The sequence below is a fragment of the Ilyonectria robusta genome (assembly GCF_021365365.1).
Source record: "Ilyonectria robusta strain PMI_751 chromosome Unknown BGZ61scaffold_6, whole genome shotgun sequence".
NCBI lineage: Eukaryota > Fungi > Ascomycota > Sordariomycetes > Hypocreales > Nectriaceae > Ilyonectria > Ilyonectria robusta.
This window is the reverse complement of record NW_025764440.1, coordinates 392,489-411,955: the sequence shown is the minus strand read 5'-3', so window position 1 is coordinate 411,955 and position 19,467 is coordinate 392,489. Positions and strand designations below refer to the sequence as shown.

General features: G+C 49.9%; 10 protein-coding genes across 10 annotated transcripts; 6 read left to right on the top strand and 4 right to left on the bottom strand.

The window, feature by feature from the left end:
- Nucleotides 1-2,083: 2,083 nt before the first annotated feature.
- On the top strand, nt 2,084-3,284 carry BGZ61DRAFT_571845 (uncharacterized protein; the record flags this gene model as incomplete). The annotated part of the gene is made up of 2 exons (XM_046256078.1): nt 2,084-3,115; nt 3,170-3,284. Exons 1-2 carry the CDS (start codon nt 2,148-2,150, stop codon nt 3,282-3,284), a joined length of 1,083 nt encoding a protein of 360 aa, XP_046106590.1. The 5' UTR covers nt 2,084-2,147.
- A 1,312-nt stretch (nt 3,285-4,596) lies between these two features.
- BGZ61DRAFT_530264 (uncharacterized protein) lies at nt 4,597-6,153 on the top strand (the record flags this gene model as incomplete). The annotated part of the gene is made up of 2 exons (XM_046253538.1): nt 4,597-4,683; nt 4,735-6,153. The coding sequence occupies 2 exons, from the start codon at nt 4,597-4,599 to the stop codon at nt 6,151-6,153; spliced, it is 1,506 nt and encodes a 501-aa protein (XP_046106589.1).
- A 237-nt stretch (nt 6,154-6,390) lies between these two features.
- On the bottom strand, nt 6,391-7,015 carry BGZ61DRAFT_347738 (uncharacterized protein; the record flags this gene model as incomplete). Its single annotated transcript, XM_046240005.1, is given in 3 exon segments — nt 6,391-6,489; nt 6,507-6,800; nt 6,875-7,015. 3 exon segments carry the CDS (start codon nt 7,013-7,015, stop codon nt 6,391-6,393), a joined length of 534 nt encoding a protein of 177 aa, XP_046106588.1.
- A 643-nt stretch (nt 7,016-7,658) lies between these two features.
- Nucleotides 7,659-8,474, bottom strand: BGZ61DRAFT_475697 (uncharacterized protein; the record flags this gene model as incomplete). Its single annotated transcript, XM_046248723.1, has 2 exons — nt 7,659-8,332; nt 8,411-8,474. 2 exons carry the CDS (start codon nt 8,472-8,474, stop codon nt 7,659-7,661), a joined length of 738 nt encoding a protein of 245 aa, XP_046106587.1.
- Nucleotides 8,475-8,818: 344 nt separating this feature from the next.
- On the bottom strand, nt 8,819-12,154 carry BGZ61DRAFT_195042 (fungal-specific transcription factor domain-containing protein). The gene is made up of 7 exons (XM_046237841.1): nt 11,751-12,154; nt 11,400-11,665; nt 10,983-11,335; nt 10,847-10,927; nt 10,149-10,792; nt 9,919-10,098; nt 8,819-9,867 (listed from the first exon to the last, which is right to left on the bottom strand). The coding sequence occupies exons 1-7, from the start codon at nt 11,951-11,953 to the stop codon at nt 9,033-9,035; spliced, it is 2,562 nt and encodes an 853-aa protein (XP_046106586.1). The 5' UTR covers nt 11,954-12,154; the 3' UTR covers nt 8,819-9,032.
- Nucleotides 12,155-12,441: 287 nt separating this feature from the next.
- BGZ61DRAFT_386147 (uncharacterized protein) lies at nt 12,442-13,255 on the top strand. Its single transcript, XM_046242739.1, has 3 exons — nt 12,442-12,685; nt 12,736-12,962; nt 13,012-13,255. Exons 1-3 carry the CDS (start codon nt 12,493-12,495, stop codon nt 13,048-13,050), a joined length of 459 nt encoding a protein of 152 aa, XP_046106585.1. The 5' UTR covers nt 12,442-12,492; the 3' UTR covers nt 13,051-13,255.
- A 336-nt stretch (nt 13,256-13,591) lies between these two features.
- BGZ61DRAFT_475694 (Glyoxalase/Bleomycin resistance protein/Dihydroxybiphenyl dioxygenase) lies at nt 13,592-14,224 on the top strand (the record flags this gene model as incomplete). The annotated part of the gene is made up of 1 exon (XM_046248722.1): nt 13,592-14,224. The coding sequence occupies one exon, from the start codon at nt 13,592-13,594 to the stop codon at nt 14,222-14,224; it is 633 nt and encodes a 210-aa protein (XP_046106584.1).
- Nucleotides 14,225-14,858: 634 nt separating this feature from the next.
- Nucleotides 14,859-15,516, top strand: BGZ61DRAFT_475693 (uncharacterized protein; the record flags this gene model as incomplete). Its single annotated transcript, XM_046248721.1, has 3 exons — nt 14,859-14,879; nt 14,932-14,988; nt 15,037-15,516. 3 exons carry the CDS (start codon nt 14,859-14,861, stop codon nt 15,514-15,516), a joined length of 558 nt encoding a protein of 185 aa, XP_046106583.1.
- Nucleotides 15,517-15,943: 427 nt separating this feature from the next.
- On the bottom strand, nt 15,944-16,756 carry BGZ61DRAFT_530259 (uncharacterized protein; the record flags this gene model as incomplete). Its single annotated transcript, XM_046253537.1, has 1 exon — nt 15,944-16,756. The coding sequence occupies one exon, from the start codon at nt 16,754-16,756 to the stop codon at nt 15,944-15,946; it is 813 nt and encodes a 270-aa protein (XP_046106582.1).
- Nucleotides 16,757-17,506: 750 nt separating this feature from the next.
- BGZ61DRAFT_347344 (cytochrome P450) lies at nt 17,507-19,100 on the top strand (the record flags this gene model as incomplete). Its single annotated transcript, XM_046239961.1, has 2 exons — nt 17,507-18,621; nt 18,674-19,100. The coding sequence occupies 2 exons, from the start codon at nt 17,507-17,509 to the stop codon at nt 19,098-19,100; spliced, it is 1,542 nt and encodes a 513-aa protein (XP_046106581.1).
- Between the last annotated feature and the right edge of the window lie 367 nt (nt 19,101-19,467).

Genomic DNA, 19,467 nt, shown 5'->3' with positions numbered 1-19,467 from the left:
CCAGAACTGTGTGTATGCCTGTCGTCTCGGTCAGCGTCGCCTTCCTGGCAATAAAGATAGAAGGTCTAACTCCGACACTTCACCGTGTGTGTTCTTCGCTAAATTCAGTCTTTGGATGGTAAGCATCGGGGAAAGCCCCAAGAAATGCCAGAGGAAAATAAGCCACGTTTAGCCCGAACACTTCACTTTGATTGCTCAGTTTTCCTCTGATCCAACCTTCGGCGTAGCTCTCTCTGATGTCCCACCACATTACCGAAAGCTTCTTGGCAATTGAGTGCGGGATCTGCATCTCGTATTGCTAACCGACTACTAATATAAGATCTAGGGGCGTCTTTGAGGTGAGGGTCTGGGTAAACGAGAGCTATCACGACCATTTGCTCCAGGTTCAGCCATGGGCTTCAGCACTGTCTTCTGGCTTCTCCAACTCTCCCTCGCCTCGGCGGCGACGTTGAACGATAGATCCCGCACATAATCTAATTTCAATGTGTTTCGCCCCGTCGGAATAGCAGCCGGAATCGGATACTTGTCTGAAACGTCGACTGCGAAAACTTTCCAACTGAATTCGGCATCCTCCTTCACCTCAATCGACTACGGCACTGAGCGCGCAGGGTGGACATTTTTTGACGTCTTGGCGGTTGATCGCTCGCTTTAAATGGAAATCAAGTACAGTGACGAAGCATTTCCCGACCTACTGCTTTCGGGTTCGGATGGGCCATTTACGTTCAACATGGGCCAGGCAATCGCCTTTCGAGCCGAAACATTCAACATCACAAAGCCTGGGCGTTACAGTTCGTTTCTCTTGGAAGGAGGACAACGATGGCAGTCTATCCGGCTTCTTAACGCTGGTCCCATTATCTTTCGAATCGTGGGACTGAAGGCTAGTATTACCACCATCGAGCCGGAAGAGCTTCAGGGTAAATTCTCCTGCAGCGATGATGTCCTGAATGAGATGTAGAACCTCGGTGCGTGAGCTACAACCACGTCATGTGTGGATAGGGAATCTCGGCGCGCGGTGTGGGAGGTTGATTCGAAGTTGGGAGCGCACGTCGCCAACGAACGGCCGGCTCAACAACAAAGACTATTGGTTTCGAAAGCCTCAACAGGCCAGTACCCAACGCCACAGATGGCATGATTGTTCATAACACTAATTACCAGTTATAGGTAGAAGAGCGTGTGCTGAATAAATAATCATTCTCTCAATTAGTTTCTTCTGTCCTCAATTTTTTCAGCTCACTGGCATATACCTAGTACGTTCTGCTTCCGAATTCAGCCCCTGGTCGCGGTTTGATGCGAAAGCTACGTAGTACAACCCTCTGAGTTTCGAAAGTAGAAGATGATGCGGTGACAGGGACCTCGCCACGGGCAGAAGCTCCGGAATAGCTGCGATACCGATCCCCAACTAGTTCAGTAGAGGCCCAGGAATCCATAAGCAAAAGCGTAGGGAGCGTCAATTTGCAGGTCCACAAGACAGGTGAGGCGATTGGATCTTCGTCCACCACCACGACGGGATCACCGGCCTGATACAACATCAATCAGTCACACACTACAACAACGGGATGAGTGAGAGCTACAGCTTACAGCGCTCCGTGTGGGCAGGGGTCGAGATTCACCGCAAGACTTCAGGGCGCGGATGTCCTGTTCCCCAACGTCCAAGACACGGAATTCGGACACGATTTCCAAGCTTCTTGCATGTATGTTTCCCCGACCTGTCTACCTAGCTGAAAGAAGTAACCGAGCATGAGAACAGTCGTCCGTTTCGTGACCAAGCAAGATATGACGGGCGGCTGGCGGGATTAAGGCGACCCACTGACGGTACGGTACCAGCTCGGTTACCATCTACGGTTTAGCGGTACATTGTCAAATCCGCGGTTTGAGATACGGACTCCGGAGGACACTCCACCACGAACTCCGAAAATACAATATCCTATCTATCAATATGACGTACATTGGCATTTAAAACTAGCATCAAATCCGTTTTTTAGAATCTCGATTTTAAATATAAATGCAACACCGCCAGCAGCTTTCCCCCCATACCCTGGCTCTCGTCATGTTTACCGGCGCATTTCTTTGAGCACCCTCATCCTCTTGATCCAAGACACGCACACCAAACCATCTCCAAAGACTCCTATTTTCCCACGACGGCAGAGATGTCTTCACGTCAGAAGTGCGATAAAAAGCAGGTTGCAGATGCGCAGTCACTTCCCTCAAAAGACATGGACCGTTTGCCTGAGAACTTTGGCCCAGTCTTCTTCCAAAATCAGTTCCGGACCAAAATCGAGCTACCAGCTAGAGAAAAGTATCCGGGAGTGGAGGGTAAATGTGCCATCGTCACGGGATCCAACACTGGGCTGGGCTTTGAATCAGCCAAGCAACTCCTGTCTCTTGGCCTGTCGCATCTGGTGTTGGGTGTGAGATCACTCGAAAAAGGCGAGCAAGCTGCTTCCAAGCTTCGTCTTGTCAACACTAGTGCGAAGGTTGACGTCTATCAGCTGGACATGGAATCATATGAATCTATCCAAGCCTTTGCCCGCAAGTGCCAAGAGGACCTTTCACACATCGATATCGTCATCCTGAATGCCGGCCTCTCCCCCCTGCAATTTGCCATCATTCCCGGAACGGGCCATGAGAAGACCATACAGGTCAATCACATCAGCACAGTACTTTTGACTCTTCTCTTTCTTCCAGTCTTGAAGAATAAGTCAAAGGGCCCAGAACCGCCGCGAATTACCATCGTCAACTCTGTCATGGCTCATCTATGCAAGGTGTCCAATAAAAGCCAACGACCATTTCTGCCCTCGTTCGACGATACATCTATCATTCCATGGAACCCCGAGGAGAGATATGGTGTGTCTAAACTGCTTCTTCAGCTTTTCATCGTCAAACTTGCCGACCACGTCAGTCCAAACGACGTTATCATCAACATGGTCGACCCAGGCCTCACCAAAGGCACAGAACTGGCACGAGGTGTCAAGGGAGCCACTGCCATTGCCGCAAAGATGTTCTTCTCCATTGCAGGAAGGCCCGTGGAAAGAGGAGCGGCAACCTACATCGACGCTGCTTTGGGACATGGTAAAGAGTCTCACGGTTGCTTCCTCATGAACTGCAGAATTGCTCCGTGAGTGAAGATTCAGTCAGAGCCTGTTTTGGAATGATCGCTGACAAAATCTAGTCTAGCTCGCTGGTACTACACTGACGGAGAAGTGCTGACGGATCTGATCTGGACTGAGACGCTCCAAGAACTCAGTTTCGCTGATGTTCAGCAGATTATAAAATCTACACACTAAATTTGATTGGTTTGTTTCTTCGCGATTGAGTCTGAAAGTTCAATTCTATTATGGATAAGTAGTAGACTATTTATTGTATCAATTGGTGTATTTTATCGTTTAGTATTGAAAGAGAGAATGACCTACTGGCCTCGCTGCGTCCTCTACCCGCCCGACTGTACTTGGCCTCATGGATTAGTCGGCGAGAGGACGGTGCAAAGCGCGACATCAGCGTTCTGAATACCCTCATCGTTGTGCTCACGCTGCCATACCTCATCAATACAGCCTCTATAGCCCTCGGCGCAAAGGTAGGCCTCACATACTTATTAAAATCTGTCTACTAACTTGTGCGGTCTTTTTCCTGACGCTCTTCACTCTACTGCGCTGTAGCAACGACCAGGTAAAATAAAGCATGCGATTGGCAGCGACTAAGACTCAGAAATCCTTGCAGGGAACAACTCAAACCCATTTTAGAGGGAGAGTGAGGTGGTGTCGGGATTGCAGTGCCGGGGTGGACTCCACGAGGGATCCCTAAGCGTTCTGATCATATGGCTTGGACCCGATTGCGTGGCGGGATACGAGCTTCAGTAAGCGGCCATGGCTCGATTGACTGTGGATCAGCTTCGCCATCTGTGATAAAGAATGGGAACTGTACCTGGAGCTTAGACCTGGAGTGTATATTTTTAGAGCAATAGTTTAAGCATGACGCTCTGTGGCTTGGCTTCGGCTCAGCTGGTCATCTCTCTTCCACAGCCGTCCTTAGCCCGTATTGGCGCTGCTCAGCCTGTTAGAAGAGTACCAGACTAGACCACCTTTAGCTAGGCCTATGTTGCTGACTTGGCAAGAAATGCAGCGTGTCCTGCAATACCTACTTACCTACTGGACGGAGTAAAATCTCAACGGATCCGGGGAGCCTAGCGTAAAGGCCATCCCACTTTACGCTGCTCTACCCGTGGACATACAGAATGCAATTGGCCCCCCCGACCTCCCATGCGACGCTAGGCTTCTCGGATCCGTTGAGATATTACGGTAGTAACGATGGCTTGGCGCTGGCCTATCTTGTTCTCGGCTTGGGGGCTCAGAGCGGGGACTCTTGGCCACATAGGGCTGCCAAGTCGGGATCTGTTTTTCCCGAGACCAGGGATCGACGTTACCAAGCGACGGCATGGGACTTGGATGGTTGGTAATATTATGTATAAGCCAGTAGCCTGCTTCCAGCTTCTTTTTTGCGAATTTTCCTCGCTTCTTACTGCTGGGTTCTCCATTCGCAGCTCGACTGTCGAGGGAATTGACGCCTATACAGCTCCACGACAGTGTCATTGCCAGCGCCAGGATGAGGGTCTCCCAATTGACCTACGCACTCACTCTGGGGGGACTGGCATCGGCAGCCGAGGACGCTCTGAGGTCCCGAAGCGATGCGGTATGGACGCCGTCTCTACCAGCCCAAGCTCATCATTGACATGCCTTCCAGTGTGCCGCGCTCGCAGCAGCCTTGCCGGGCGACGTGGCGTATCCCAACACCACGCCCTACATCCAGGCCAACAAATACTGGTCGGATCGACAGGCCGAGGTGCATCCGCGGTGCTTCGTGACTCCAAGAAGCACGAAGGGGGTCTCAACAGTCATGAAGATCCTCACGTCGCGGAACACACCCTTCACCGTCAAGAGCGGCGGGCACACCGCCTTCGCGGGCGGCTCTAACGTGGCCGACGGCGTGACCATCGACCTGGTGTACCTGAACGCCATCACCGTCTCGGCCGATCGCCAGACCGTCTCCGTCGGCCCGGGCAACCGCTGGATCAACGTCTCCGAGACGCTCGACCCGCTCAAGCTGGCCGTCGTGGCCGGGCGCGTCGCAGACGTCGGCGTAGGCGGACTGATCCTCGGCGGCGGTATCTCGTACTTCTCTGGCCTGAAGGGATGGGCCTGCGACAACGTGCGCAACTTCCAAGTCGTGGTTGCGTCGGGCGACATCGTCAACGCGTCGCCGAGAGTGAACGCGGACTTGTACTGGGCGCTGCGCGGCGGCGGAGGCTCGAATTTCGGCATCGTGACGCGCTTCGACCTGGCTTCGTTTGAGCAGGGCGATCTGTGGACCAGCTCGCTGATCTTCCCGGGCGCGTTAAACACCACGCTCATTCCGCTGTTCCAGAACTTGACCGTCAATGGCCTGCCGAGCGATTCAGCGGCTCACACGTACTTCGTTTTGACGTACCAGCCTTCCTTTGGCGGGTACATTGCGCTCACGAGCTTCTATCATGCCACCATTCCTTCGCCACCGGACAGCACGCCTCCAGTTTTCGCCCCGTTCCATTCCGTCCCAGCAGCGATTGTCAACTCGACGATCGTCACCAACATCTCGACACAGTCCAGGGTCATCGACGTCCCCTACGGTTCGCGGCAAACATGGTGGGACACGACCGTCTCCGCCACGTCGGCGTCCCTGCTCGCCGACATCGTGCCTCTCTTCGAAGCCCGCAACGCCGCTCTGTTTGCAGCCGCCAACGGAAGCAGCGTTGTCCCGTTCCTGGTCTTCCAGCCCATCCCCGTGAATGTCCTCTCCGCAATGCAAAAGAACGGTGGCAACGCGCTCGGCCTGGAACCTTCGGATGGACCTTTGATGCTAGTGCAGCTGACAACGACGTGGGAAGACGAACGGCTGGACGCGCTCGTCGAGGACAGCTCGCGGGAGCTGGTGGCCAAGGTCGAGAGAATGGCAAAGAAGCGCCGGCTGGACAACGGGTTCGTCTACATGAACTACGCGGGCAGCACACAGCAAGTGCAGAAGCACTATGGCAAGGATAACCAGCGCAAGCTGAAGCGGATCGCCAGGGAATGGGATCCGCAGGGAAAGCTGGCGAGGCTTTGGAGAGGTTATTTCAAGCTCTAGGTATCACTTGGACCTCGCCATATTCAAGACCAGATCAATTGGGCGCTGTGGCCTACTCATTACAAAAACCCTTGCCCGCTGAGGCTTGGGTGCCTGGATTTGTCATTTAGCAATATGTCCAGGACCAGAAGAGGCAGTCCCTTAGCAATAAAGATTTAGGGTTATATATTCCTCACAATAAAGCAAAAACAGTTTACTCAACATAACGACCCACACAAGTATATCAGAGCGATGGCTTCACTCGAGATTGGTAGTTCTTTGGGTGATCGACGAACTAATTGCCTCCCGCAAGCAATCACCAGTGATTCCCTTTTGCGAAGAAACTTGAAGCTGTGACTTGTGAGATTCGTGACAGCATCCAAGGTAGAGACAAAATAGAAGGTAGTTACCATCTGCACGGCCTTGATGCCCTCCCTTTCAGCAATTAAAGCCAGGTCCCTCCGCAAACTCCTCTGGGCATTGGTCCGTTTAGTAGAAGTCGCCCAATGGTGGCGAGTCCACACCAAAATGACGGCACCAGATCCTGGGTAGCGATAGAAGAAAAAGGTGTGCGGCGACGGAGCGGCAAAGTATTCGCTGACGGAGTCGGGCGCAACTTGCTCGTAGGAGTTGACAAATTGAATCTCTTCTTCCGAATAATTAACCACCTGTGCCGACAATAGGGTAAGCGCTTAGCTCTGCATTCGGACATTTCTTTAGAGAGGGGAGCGGGTTCTTGTACCAGCTGCAGTAATTCGCCCTCTTGCAACTCTCGAAGAGCAGTCTTGGCGCGATCGTCAACCAGCCAAAATGGCCTGTTTGCCGCCTGCTCGCTCGATGACGGAAGATTAATAGTTTTGCGCTCAAATGATTCTGTCGGCATCCTTGCTTCTATGCGACTGCTGAAACCGCTTGTTAAGATTGGTGGGGATCGACTGGGGAAGCGGGTACGAGTAGGGAATAGAATGGATATAGCCCGAGCTAGTGAGGGAGAGCGAAGGTCTTTATATACTGAAGAGAGTCTTTCTAGGCAGAAGCAGCCTTAAGTAAGATGACTAAGGCAGAAAAGAGCGACAAGTCCTACAGAAGTATTATAACTTATTTTATTTTTAACAAGTTAAATCACAAGCACTTATTACCGATATGTCTTTTATGCTTCAATACACCAGGCCATCCATCCATAAAGAATTCACTCAAATGCTATTGTCAAATCTTGATTGGACTCGCTAGCATATCACATCCCGCCCGCCTTTACGTTGGGTAAATAATTGGCCAGCATATCAATATCGAAACCACCTTGTCTACGATGGTGGTTCAATTGACTGATTGGGGGTCAGGTCTTGAAGGGCTTGGAAAGGGAGCGGGTGGGCTGAAGGGGCACTGGAGGCTTAGACGGTGTTTAATCTGTCGATGTCATAGGCATCAGTCTCCTGGCTGACGCTTGCTATGTTGAAGCATTCACTATAGTGAATTCGTTCATGATGATCGTGATCCTTGTATCATTCTAACAACAACTGATGTGTCTGCTAATGACTTTTATCGTATCTGTGCCCGATATCCGGCAAGCTCCATCTCCGGGTATCGACCTCGACCGCTAGGTCTGCGTTTTCTCCGTTTGTCTGCTTGATCTGACTGCCCAATTCTTGGATGATCAGAAGTGTTGCAATATTAAGCGTCAATCCAGATACATAAGGCAGCGGAATGCTAGTCGGTGGGCTCCAAGCGTAAGCTACGGCGCGTACGATGTTGGTTGTAAATGACAATACGAGCATTGTGTAAAAGACCTTCGGGAAACCCGTCTGGATCTTATCCTTGTCGCTGCTGTTGAACATTGACCTGACGATAACATACAGCCCTGAAAATCCAGTAATACACTGGCTCAACGTCGACCGCAAGTTGCTGTCTACTATGAGCAGGTCGTCTGGAGTCTCGGAGAGAATGGTGGAGTAGATGGCGGATGGCATTCCCGCGGCCAGGATCAGGAGCACAGGCGATTTGGCAAACTCGAGGAGTTTTGTGGCCTGAGCTTGTTGCTTTTGAAACTTTTTGGTGGTGCTGATCTTTGGTCGGGATTTAGGGGCAGAATTGCCTCTTCTGAACGACGTCCTCTGGACGATCCCGCCGGATGAAATATTGGCACCGCTCATCCATGACTGAACCCAAGGAGGGTTTGGAAACGGCGAGAGATGTCTCGACCGGTCTGTTTCAAGTCAGCAACATAATGAGTGCGGTCTATTTGCTGAGATGGACAGTCAGTGTTGTTTCTAAGGCAGCTCACCTTCGACTTCGACGCGCAATTCGTCAAATTTTGCTGTATACTCAGCCAAATACACTTCGAACATTTCGAATGTACGTCGAACATTTCCACCTGATCTCTGAAAGAGATCCCAGTCATGGAGCCTAGCACTTATGTCCAGACTATTGAAGAAATCATTTAAAATTATGGTAACAGGAATAGTTGGATTGTAAGTCAAGCCTAATTTAGTTTGCATTGTTGATCCTATTGTTGGTGTTTCTTTTTCCTGTTGAGCTTCTAGTCCCTCCTCTGGGTATGTCTGTACTAGGGCACCCTAACCTCTTGGTAATTCAAGCCTACGTGTCAATTCATTTCAGTCAATGTTAGCCCAAGTTCCACATCGCTCAGCTACAGCTTAGTTTAAGGTTGCACGAGCTCCGCTAGGAATGGGAATGTAATTTGTGTGCTTGGGTTCGCCTCCGAGTATATTGGTATGCTTCGCTATCGATTCGGTCCTATGAATTTTAATTGTACACCCAAAGACAAAAGCATCACAAGTTCTAGCAGCTATTGAACAAGTTCCGTTGTATATCCGTTTTCCCCTTGCCGGCCGTGGGCGGCCATCCAAATAGTCTACACTCCGCGTCATAATAGCCGCACTTCGTCACTGATTTATCACAAATGGGCTGCTCAAACTGTCGCAACAATCTGCTTCAGGAGAGATGTCAAGTAATTGGCCCGTTCTCACACCCACTTGGTCATGTCCATCACAAGCTGCGTGAAGATCCCAAGTCATAGTGCCATCGTTACCGGCGTCAACCCCAACAAAATTATCGAGAATCATTCCATCCCAAACTGATGATAGGATGTGCGGGTCTGCATGGGGAGATATTGAAGTGGCGAATCCGTTTTGCCGACTGTCGTCACCGAGAGTGCAGCCAGAAAGCAGAGATGAATCCACGAACCTGTAGTGCTCAAACTCGTCATCATGCGATGAGGGAGTGCTCATCCCAAAGTTTGGGGCCTGATCCTTGGTGGGAGGACTGTGCTGTCCTCTGTGAATGCCTTCGGAAGTAGATGTGCTAACATTGATTGAAGAACCGGGCGGCTTTTTTGGCTGGCCGAAGAGTCCTCCCAGGTATGCTGTGAAGTCTTGGCCGTCGGCCGACTTGCCAGTGCTGAGGCTCCAGTCGATGGCAAGTGCAAGGAGCAGGTCCCAGTTTGAACTGTCACTAAGTGGCTCGTTTCTTTCTGCAGCATCCGCGCTAGATATCTCAACGTGTAGTTGTATGTGACGAATAACATTTCGGATAGTTTTGACGACATCCTCAACGCCGTCATATTGTTCGTGGAATACTTTCATGGCTTTGATAAGAGTGCTGAGCTGGCGTTGCTTGGACTGGCCATTTTCCTTTTCGTCTATGGGTTTACCGTCTTGGAGTCTGGGAAATTGAGCATCAAGGATGTGTACCGCCAGTGGAAATGCGGCATAGGCGACTCTGCGAAATGGTTAATTATCCGCTCATACACGATCGGCATTTAACTCTTACATGGTAATGGGTAGCCATCGTGCAACGTGAAGTTGGTTCAGTCTATCAAGAAGGTCCGCGATGCAAGCGATGGAGTGCTGAACCTCTTGTCGCGCTTGGGATATCCTACTTATTTGGCTGGGATTGGATGCAACCTCTACCAATTTAAGGTCATAATGGCATAATAAAATGGCTGCTCCGCTAAATCCTTTGTTAGAACCTAATCGCTGATCTTGGATGAGCTGACTTACTGGTAGTATATGTACATCAAAGTTGTGTGCATAGTGACTGATTTGTGTTCCACGATGTTTTCCCGCCTCCCGCTTCGAGTAATAGGCGTCTCCGTGTACCAACGCAGCAAGTCCTCCTTGCACTTCCGTAGGGAAGCACTCTTCGGCTGAGTGTCTTGGAAATTTTCATTCACCCGCTGGAGAGGATAGAGCAGGAGAAGGACGTCAGTTAATATTACAGAGAGCTTCAAAAGACGTTTTGCCACGTTTGCTAAAGCCGTTTTTGTTTCTGCATTGTACATGTTTGAGCGGCATATTTCTGCTTGCAAATCTGTAGATCCGAGTTCCATGTTCTTCTTGAAGTCGAAATGAGCCGGGGTAATTAGGATGCTTCGTCGTAAGCCCAAAGGGAGAATCCGGTCGCGAATGATACAGCACCACCAGAGACGTCTGAGGATAGCATGGTCGCCGGGTTTCTTTGCGGTTAGGTTGGATATGTCGGAATAGTAATCTGCCTTGGTCCTCCTTGCGTTCTCGATCGCAATCATGAGCCAGGAGGTGTTGGGCTTTGAGTCGGCATTTAATGGTGGAGTCCAAAATGTGAGGAGCAATGCGGCCTGGGCTGTTGCCAAGGAAGATGGTTCAACATCAAAGTCATAAATAAGCTATAGGTGTTAGAGAAAAATGGCAAGAGTACGGAAGGTATTTGGCCCACTGACCTTGGCCTTTCTGTAGAACGACGCTCTTGCGCTCCGGACATTACTATAACCCAGGCGATTGATCGACTCCAGTGGCAAGAACTATTTGTCATCTGTCAGTCATGCAGTGTTAAACAGGGCGGTAGATTTGACCAACATTGCATGATACAAATAACATGGCCTGAATCAACAAAAGAGATGTTTTCTTTGTTTCTTCCGGTGCCGGGCTGTAATACGCCTCCCAAAAGTCTGCTTCACTCAGCATTGGCAAGAGCGGATGCACGTGTAGAAAGTATTGCTGGATTGCTTGGTCCAGAATCGATCGAGCGGGAAGGCGGAAGCAATCTTCTTTGTCCAGAAAGCGGACATCTTGTGCTGGGACGTAAAACATGTTGCTGATGGTGAGGAATGAGTACGAGCAGTATACGACCATCTCCGATGGTTCGGGAGGTTGGTCGGCGCCGGGGTTGACGAAGAAGGAGGATAGAAGGTCGGTAGCGGGAGGGTCAACTATGATACAGTGGTGAGCAGATGATACTTGGCACACTTGTTGGTTCGAAGACAGGGAACCCACCTGCAGGTGTGGCCTCATAGCACGAGTCAGATGTCCCCGATGTATCTGACTGGGCATTCTTCCCCGTTGGCGTGTCATGACGGTCCTCAACAACGGCCTTATTCGGTTTGTCGTTGTAGGTAGGTTGATCGCAGGTTGAATGCCCCTGGGGGTGAATGTCGAGCTCGGTAATTGTCTCAATGATCGGCTCTTGGGCTCGCGTACTCTTGCGTCGTCCCGTGTCGGGTTGGGGGCATGCTTGGAACTTGCTGTGACCATTTGAGAACCTTGCCCGATCAGTAAAGAATCTCGCTTGATGTGGGGCATTTTTGGAGCAATTCTGGGGTAATTTTGGGGCTATTCTTTACTCACCTTCGTGAGGCTCTTTTGGTAACGACGCATTTCTGCTCGTCGAGGTTGCAGTTCATGCAGGGCTGCCCGTTCTTGGACACATCGCATCTGACCTTTCTAGATCGGCAATAAAGGCAGGCTTGCGGCGATCTATGCACCGCCTTTATTTCCAATCCCGCCCGTCGCTTTTGGAGGACCAAAGAGGACGTTGCTGGCAGCTCCATCGTGAAGCGTCAAGGTGCTGCTGGATTGCAGGACCAGATTGAAAAAATGGAGAAGGGGATGCAAGGAGCACATGGAGGATCTCGGATCTCCTGCAGGGGTAGCGTTATTCAGCTCCAGCTCGGGGACAGCCGCATAACTTCGGGTATTCGGTGTCGGAAATAAGTAGCATGAAATAGGTAGTGACATGTATTCGGGCTGGTGTGAAGGGAAGGGAGAGTCAGTCCCCGAGGCCGCGTCCGAAGCCGAGACCCCCATTAAAGCTGTCCGTTTCGAGTGGCGTGCAACCCTTGTCCGGTAGTCGACATTTGTGAGAATATCATGACCAAGAATATTCACGCTAATAAGATCCGCGAATGGCATGGCCGCAGGGATGTCCGGGGTATCGGATACGGACTGGATCCGACCCGCGCAATCCGCGGAAGATTCGGGACAATCAGATCCGGACGGACTGACTTCTGCGCCTGTAGTCCCTAGACACAAAGGATGGCAGGTAAGCATCGGACTAACATTGCTTTGCATTCAATCTAGCGTGTTGGCGATGGGTTACGGAATTGACTCTGCAGAATGGCCAACTGGCATCGAGGTCCCCTCGCCAGTGAAGCAACTGATTGAACGTTTTTACCAGTTGCTTGACAATTCCGACCCAGGAATTGGAGATCTCTTGGCCGACGAGATCTTTGCAGACAATGGAGTGGCATATTTCGGCGCTACCCCGTTTAGTGGCACCGAGGGTTGGTGCAAGTGGCGCGCGGCGTGTTGTACTCGAACTGACAGGACATAGAAATCCGAAATTCGCGAGCCAACGCCTGGAAAGTAATCTCGACGCGAAAGCACGAGGTGCTGAAGGTGTATCTTTGCGACAAAAATGCGAGCGACCTGCTGTTTACAGCCCGTGTTGCCATGGGCCTCACGAATGGGAGGAACGTCGAAGGGGAGTTTACGGGTCGTCTCGTCATTGCCGATCCCCAAACGGCGAGCCCTAAGCTTCTCCTTTACCAAGTCTGGGGTGTAAGTATCATCTATTGCAGAATGAATTATTATACTAATGTGGCTCTAGGATACATCGGCCCTTGTGAACGCACTTCGAGAAGGCTGAGTACTGCATAGAGACGGATTTCAGAATTTTGGCTACATCTGGTACTTGGAAGAGGAATTGGAAGGCGATATTGGGAAATTTAGCTGCATATTCATGGCTACGGAGAGGATCACTATTGTTGAAAATTGGACGTCCACGTTGTCACCAATTCCTCTCATCATGAATGAGTTGGTTATCAAAAAATAAACTTCTCATGTTGCCATCATTTTAGCCCTGACTACGTTTTCTGTGACCATATCGCTAATGGACAGTATTAAAACTCACATTTTTCTTCCTCTGTATTGCTGAATGACTGCCTATCCAGATTCCACTTCCCTTCGGAGCTCGGGACACTGATCCCGGATTGGAGCTGACAAGTTCCGGAAGGCCCATGCCGCGGGGACCAAAATGAGGAACATCTTCCCTGGAACGCATATATCTTATCCTTGAGATTAGAGCGTGTGGCTTAATAAACATCCTGCCGCCTTCCCGCAGATCCACTCCCCTGCTCGCCTTCTTTTGCAAAATCATCTTCTCCACCGAGTTCCATTCCACTGCAACTATGGCTTACACCAGCGCAAAGTCCGACAAGGTGCTATCTCCGATAGGCCTTGCCCACGTTGTTCTACGAACAGCCAACTACAAAGCAATGGTGGCATTTTACAAAGCATTTCTCGGAGCTCATGCCACTTTTGAAAATGATCAGCTCACGTTTCTGACGTATGACGAAGAACACCATCGCATTGCTATAGGATACATCCCGGGAACGTCGGAGAAGGTTCCCACTTCTTCGGGGTTGGAACACATCGCTTTCCAATTCGCTACTCTGGGTGATCTTATGCAATCATACGAACAGCGTAAGGCGAAGGGCATCCTACCAATTTGGTGCGTCAATCACGGCCCAACAACCAGCATCTACTATCAGGACCCGGATGGCAATCAGCTCGAGACTCAGGTGGACAATTTCGACACTGTTGACGAGGCCAGTGAATTCATGGCATCGTCGGAGTACGCAGTGAACCCTATTGGCGTTGATTTTGATCCGCTGGAGACGATTCGCAAGTTGCGAAATGGAGATGACGAAGTAGCGATGAAAAAGAGGGCGGATATCGGCCCCAGAGGATTTGATACGATCCCAACACCGCCTGCTAGGGATCTTAGGGAGCGTTATGATGTCGTTGAGAGTGTTTCCTGATGTACCTTAAAGATCACTTAAGCAGCATGTGATGGATGGCAACTGATTTTGTGTCCGAGTAGCGGGAAACTGAATATCACATGTTAAAGTCTTGTAGTAGTTTGAATCTATATTTAGCTACTTATTTGTGCTCCATACCCATAATATCGTAGATTATGCACACTTGCCCTCTGCAGACGTGAAGTAGTGGCAGGATAGTCATAGCGGTTACACTCATTCATTCAGATCAAAGGATGGAGTCAACAAGTCTGTACAACTGCCCAAATCGCAAGTTTGCGAGATGGAATCTTAAAATCTCATCGCAGTCAATACCACACCGTGATGGCATCAACTTCAGTAGATCCGGTAAAGTGGTTGTCTTCGAGAGAGACAATAGTAGGCGAGTCTTGAGGACGCGATTACCGGCCGGGAGAGATGATAACATACTCCGAGCAGCACTACAGGGGGGATACAATTTCCCTGGGTATCCGCGGCCCGAGATCAATGCCTCCGATTCGTTGCTAGGGGTGGGGATCGACGATGGGTACTTCTAGAAATAAGACGTGGGCGGACTGAGTCCAATGCCACTTCAACATCTGAGATACTAAATACCAACCAATTAATAAATAAGCAAGCAAATAAAATAAGAAGCACCATGGAAGACTGGAAGAAAGAAGTAGGGGCAGCCCTGAAGGGAGTCGCTTCATTCGCTAACCACAACTCAACAGACAGACTTCACTACCGTCGAGGCCCTACACAAGGACCTGGCCCAACCACTGAGTACAGTAAGAATTCCTTTCTTCTACGTGTTTGGCCACTAATCGGGGCTTCAGTACCATGATCCCTCGTTGGTGTCCACTGAGGAAGAAATCTTGGATTTTTACACGAAGTTTGGTAACTTCCTCAACCACGTGGCCCACACCGACACGGAAGCTGGCAAGGCGTTTTTTGAGCTGAAGGATTACTTCATTTTTGACTTGATGGGAACTGTATCTCGCCCAAACCTAGAGGCTCATTACGACCACATCACACCCTATTTGGGAAAGACGAACCAGCGGTTCAGACAGGTTGAAATCACCGCAGTGACTCCTCATTTCGGCTACATTACCGCTGTTCAGCGTGTCGACGGGACTGCGGCTGATGGGTCGCCGTACGACTTTTCATTCCGCTCGACATCTATGGTTCGAAAGGTAGAGGGTGTGTGGAAGTACGTCCACGAGCACTACTCATTTCCAGTGGATATGGCCACGAAGATTGCAGACTTCACTGGGAAGCAGGGGGCAACGGAGTCAGTGGAGTTTAAGAAGAAGTAGAGTAGCTAGCAAAAACTCCAGACGGTTTGTGCATCATATCCTTCAACGCATCTTCGTGAGGAAATACGAGTGACCGCTGACGGCGTCTATTCCGAAGCTGTGACGTCGCCAATAAAATAGATCATAGATAGGGAAATCACTAATAGCTCTACCATGTCACTAAGTGATTGTTTTTACTGGCAATTATGGTCAACTTCGAAGTCTATCTAGCATAGAACATTTGTCGTCGGGGTTAATAGTCTCGGCAGAGGTGGTTATTGATTTCTATCTCAGGCAACAAAGCTACTTGTGCCCCTGTTATTCAACAGCCCAACTTTTACTCTTTCTGTGCAACTAAACCAACATTATTCTGGATGTCGCTTGTGGTGGAAGGGGTGTCCCATCGTTCACTCTCTCCTCCCCTACCGAGCGACCCCCAGGATCCCAACTAGCCCCTAAGGCCCTTTGACTTGCCATTAACGCCATTGAGCTTCACAGGCGGAACTGGAGCTAGCGGTAGTGACATGATCCACACGCCACAAAAGATCTGGAGAGCGCAAATTGCAGCAGCGGGGTATGTGACGTGATATCCAAGATCAAGGCTTAATGCTATCCAAACAGGGGAGCCAAATCCGGCATTGGCGAACCCATAAGCGGTGGTAGCCGTAGGAATAATCACTAGGTTTTTCCACCCCTTCAAATAAGGGGTCATTAGACTGACGATGGACGCAGCAAGGATTGGACTGGTCGCATGAACAGCCGGGAACCAGAGAGGAAACCCTCCGACCTCTACCGGCTGGTAGCCGTAGTAGTAATAAATACCGAGGTAAATTGGCGGGTACTCGAGGATCAGATTAATGGCAAATGCTCTAAACCAGAGCATCTGAATGTCTCGAGACGTCGATTTGGGATTCTGGAAGACAGTGTAGAACCAGTATCCCATGCCTCCAACATACCAACCATATGTTGCTGGGACAAACACTGGAATTGGCCTCCCAAAGGCTTCAAATGCCACCCAATTTCCTTCACGAGGGAAGTAGCAGAAACCCATAACATCGACAATAGGTTCATATGCCGAGGCTAAAACGCCGCCAATGCCAAAGAATAGAGCTTTAGGGTCGCCACGAGAGATCAGATTCCGAATTCCCATGCCAAAGAAAATAACAAAGGGTATTTGAGTGGCGATGGTAAAAATGAGTTGCTCAGTGTAGGGAATGGCCATGCCCTCCGGTGGGCGGCTGGTGGTGTTGGGAACAAACATGGCGCAGATACGATGAGTTGTGTAGCGAGATAATATGAGGAAGACGGCAAGTCCACTGGAGAAATATTTGGTGTGGGATATATCTCACTCGAAAACCTCGCCAACGAGATTATCTTAATTGACTATTCGATAGGGATTCGTGCACATCCTTTCAGCTTTACAGTTCTCTCTTAGGCGTTCAAGAGCATCCGGAGATGCGAATCTCCGCACCCCGGTCGCGTTCCGGGCCACCCGCCGGCACCGGAACGGCTCGTTCTCCGTGGATGCAGCTGCTCATTTAGTGCCGCTTTCAATACAATTTTCACTATTGGCTGGGTTTGGGGTGATTACCAAGAAACTCACTGTTCCTATTTCCGTGGCAGTGGTCGATCATCATACCGAGCATCCGCAACCGGCACCCTCGGAGTACCGCCTATATCTCTACGATTAAGGTGTCATACTATCGGTACCGGAAGATTACGGTGAAATACATCATAGAATCCATGGTGCTGCGCTTTGATTGAATTAGTAATTCCGCAGTTCGAAAGCAGCCACCTCTTCTCCAAGTCGGCTTGTACGGCCCTGCCAATACTAACATGGCATTCACCAATTTGATCATGTCTGCCAAGGAGGCCGTAGGATCAGCCATCCAAACTGCGCAAGGAAGATATGGAGTGGCCATTTTTATCATCGTATGTCCATTGGCTCTGGCTTTCCATAGACTGAAACTTGGCTGATATTCTTCAGGGTCTATTTCTTTCCAGCTTTTTGATGCGCGACAAACGCCGAAAGCTTCTACCGCCTGGCCCCAAGGGATATCCTCTGATTGGAAATCTTCTCTCCCTTTCTGTTCCCGATGATATCCCACGCATCACCAGGGAGTGGGCCAAGAAATTTGGCCCCGTCGTTTACACAAGGATCGGAGGCACCGATTGGATCTGGCTTAATAACGCCAGTGTAGCCAAGGAGCTGCTCGATAAGCGAGGATCAAAATACTCCGACCGTCCAAAGATGCCCATGGCATTTGACGCGACGTCGAATCAGAATCGAGAAATCTTCATGCCCTATGGAGAGCATTGGAGAATCTTGCGAAAGCTGAGCCACGCTGCTCTAAACCAAAACACCTCGACAACCTACAGACCCGTCCAAGACTTTGAATCTAAACAATTGCTTTACGAGTTCCTACACGCAAAGGATGACATGGCATTCTATGATATGAATAGACGGTACTCCGCCAGCGTCATTATGACCGTGACGTATGGTCATCGTGTTGCTGATTGGAACGATGTTTACATCAAGAAGATTTACGAAGTCCTTGAGCATTTCACACTCATGTCCGAGCCCGGCGCCTGGCTGGTCGATGCATTTCCTTCACTTGCAAAGCTTCCCTCCTTTATGGTGCAGAACTGGTGGAAGATTGGGCGTGAATGGTGGAAGTACGACCGAGAGGTGTACCTCAAATTCTATCTCGACCTGGTTAAACAAATTGAGGATGGAACTGCGCCTGATTGTTTCATCCGAGATTTCTACGAAGGAGGACTTGAGAAGAGTGGAATCAATGAGGAACAAGCCGCATATGCAGCTGGAGGATTGGTCGAAGCGGGGAGCGAATCCACTTCAACAGTTATCAATGGGTGGATTTTGGCTTGCCAAATGAATCCTCATGTTGTCAAGGCTGCACAAGAAGAATTGGATCGAGTCGTAGGCCCAGACCGGATGCCAGATTTTGATGACGAGGACAATCTGCCTTACATCAAAGCTATGGTCAAAGAAACTCTCCGCTGGTGGCCGATTACCAAGGTCGGGATGAATCACGCTACAACTGAGGATGACTGGTATGACGGGTATTTTATCCCGAAGGGCAGTGTCGTCATGTTAAACTGGTGGTAAGCATCACCCTCTTCTCATTTGCTGTGATCTTTGGACTAACAATCCTAGGGCTATCCACTTCGACGACGCTCGATGGGATGATCCTCATGCATACGAGCCACGTCGGTATCTGAGTGACCCTTACACAACGGCAGAATCAGTCAACCTCGCCGACGGAAATGCAAGAGACCACTTTGCCTATGGTGCCGGTCGCCGCATTTGCAGTGGCATGCATCTTGCACAAAACTCTCTGTACATCATCATGGCGCGTACCCTCTGGGCTTACAATATCAAGCGCGCAATAGGGCCCGACTCAAAAGAGATTGAACCTGTCTTGAAGACTGAGCCGGGGTTCTTGATGGTTCCAGCTAGATTTCACGCGGTTATCGAGCCTCGGACCAAGAAGCATGGTGAGATTGTGCAGAAGGCTTGGGTTGAAGCCAAAGCTAAGGGAGTGACGATGAATAGAAAGAGGAATATCCGAAAGAGTGACTAGGCGGATGATTCCAACTTGGACAATCGTAGATCTCATTCAAGCTGAGGATGGAAGGGTACTTGGTTGTTAAATGTTAGTGATCAACTCCTAGAGTATTGAAGAATAGGCGAATCAACCGTCCGTCCTAAAACTGCCATTTAAATATCTTGACTGAGCAACTAAAGGGATGAACTCTCTCGATGCGGCAAAGTGCCCAATGACTTTCCAGCTCTTGTTTGCGATGCAGCAGGATTTTGGTCTGATGGTATTGAGCAGAGCCAAAATAAACGAACCCTATATAAGTGAGAACATTTCCCGTCTTCGATACTTGATCCAGGTGTTGGAACCTACCCTGTACAGATGTTACGAACTTTTCACAACAAATTAT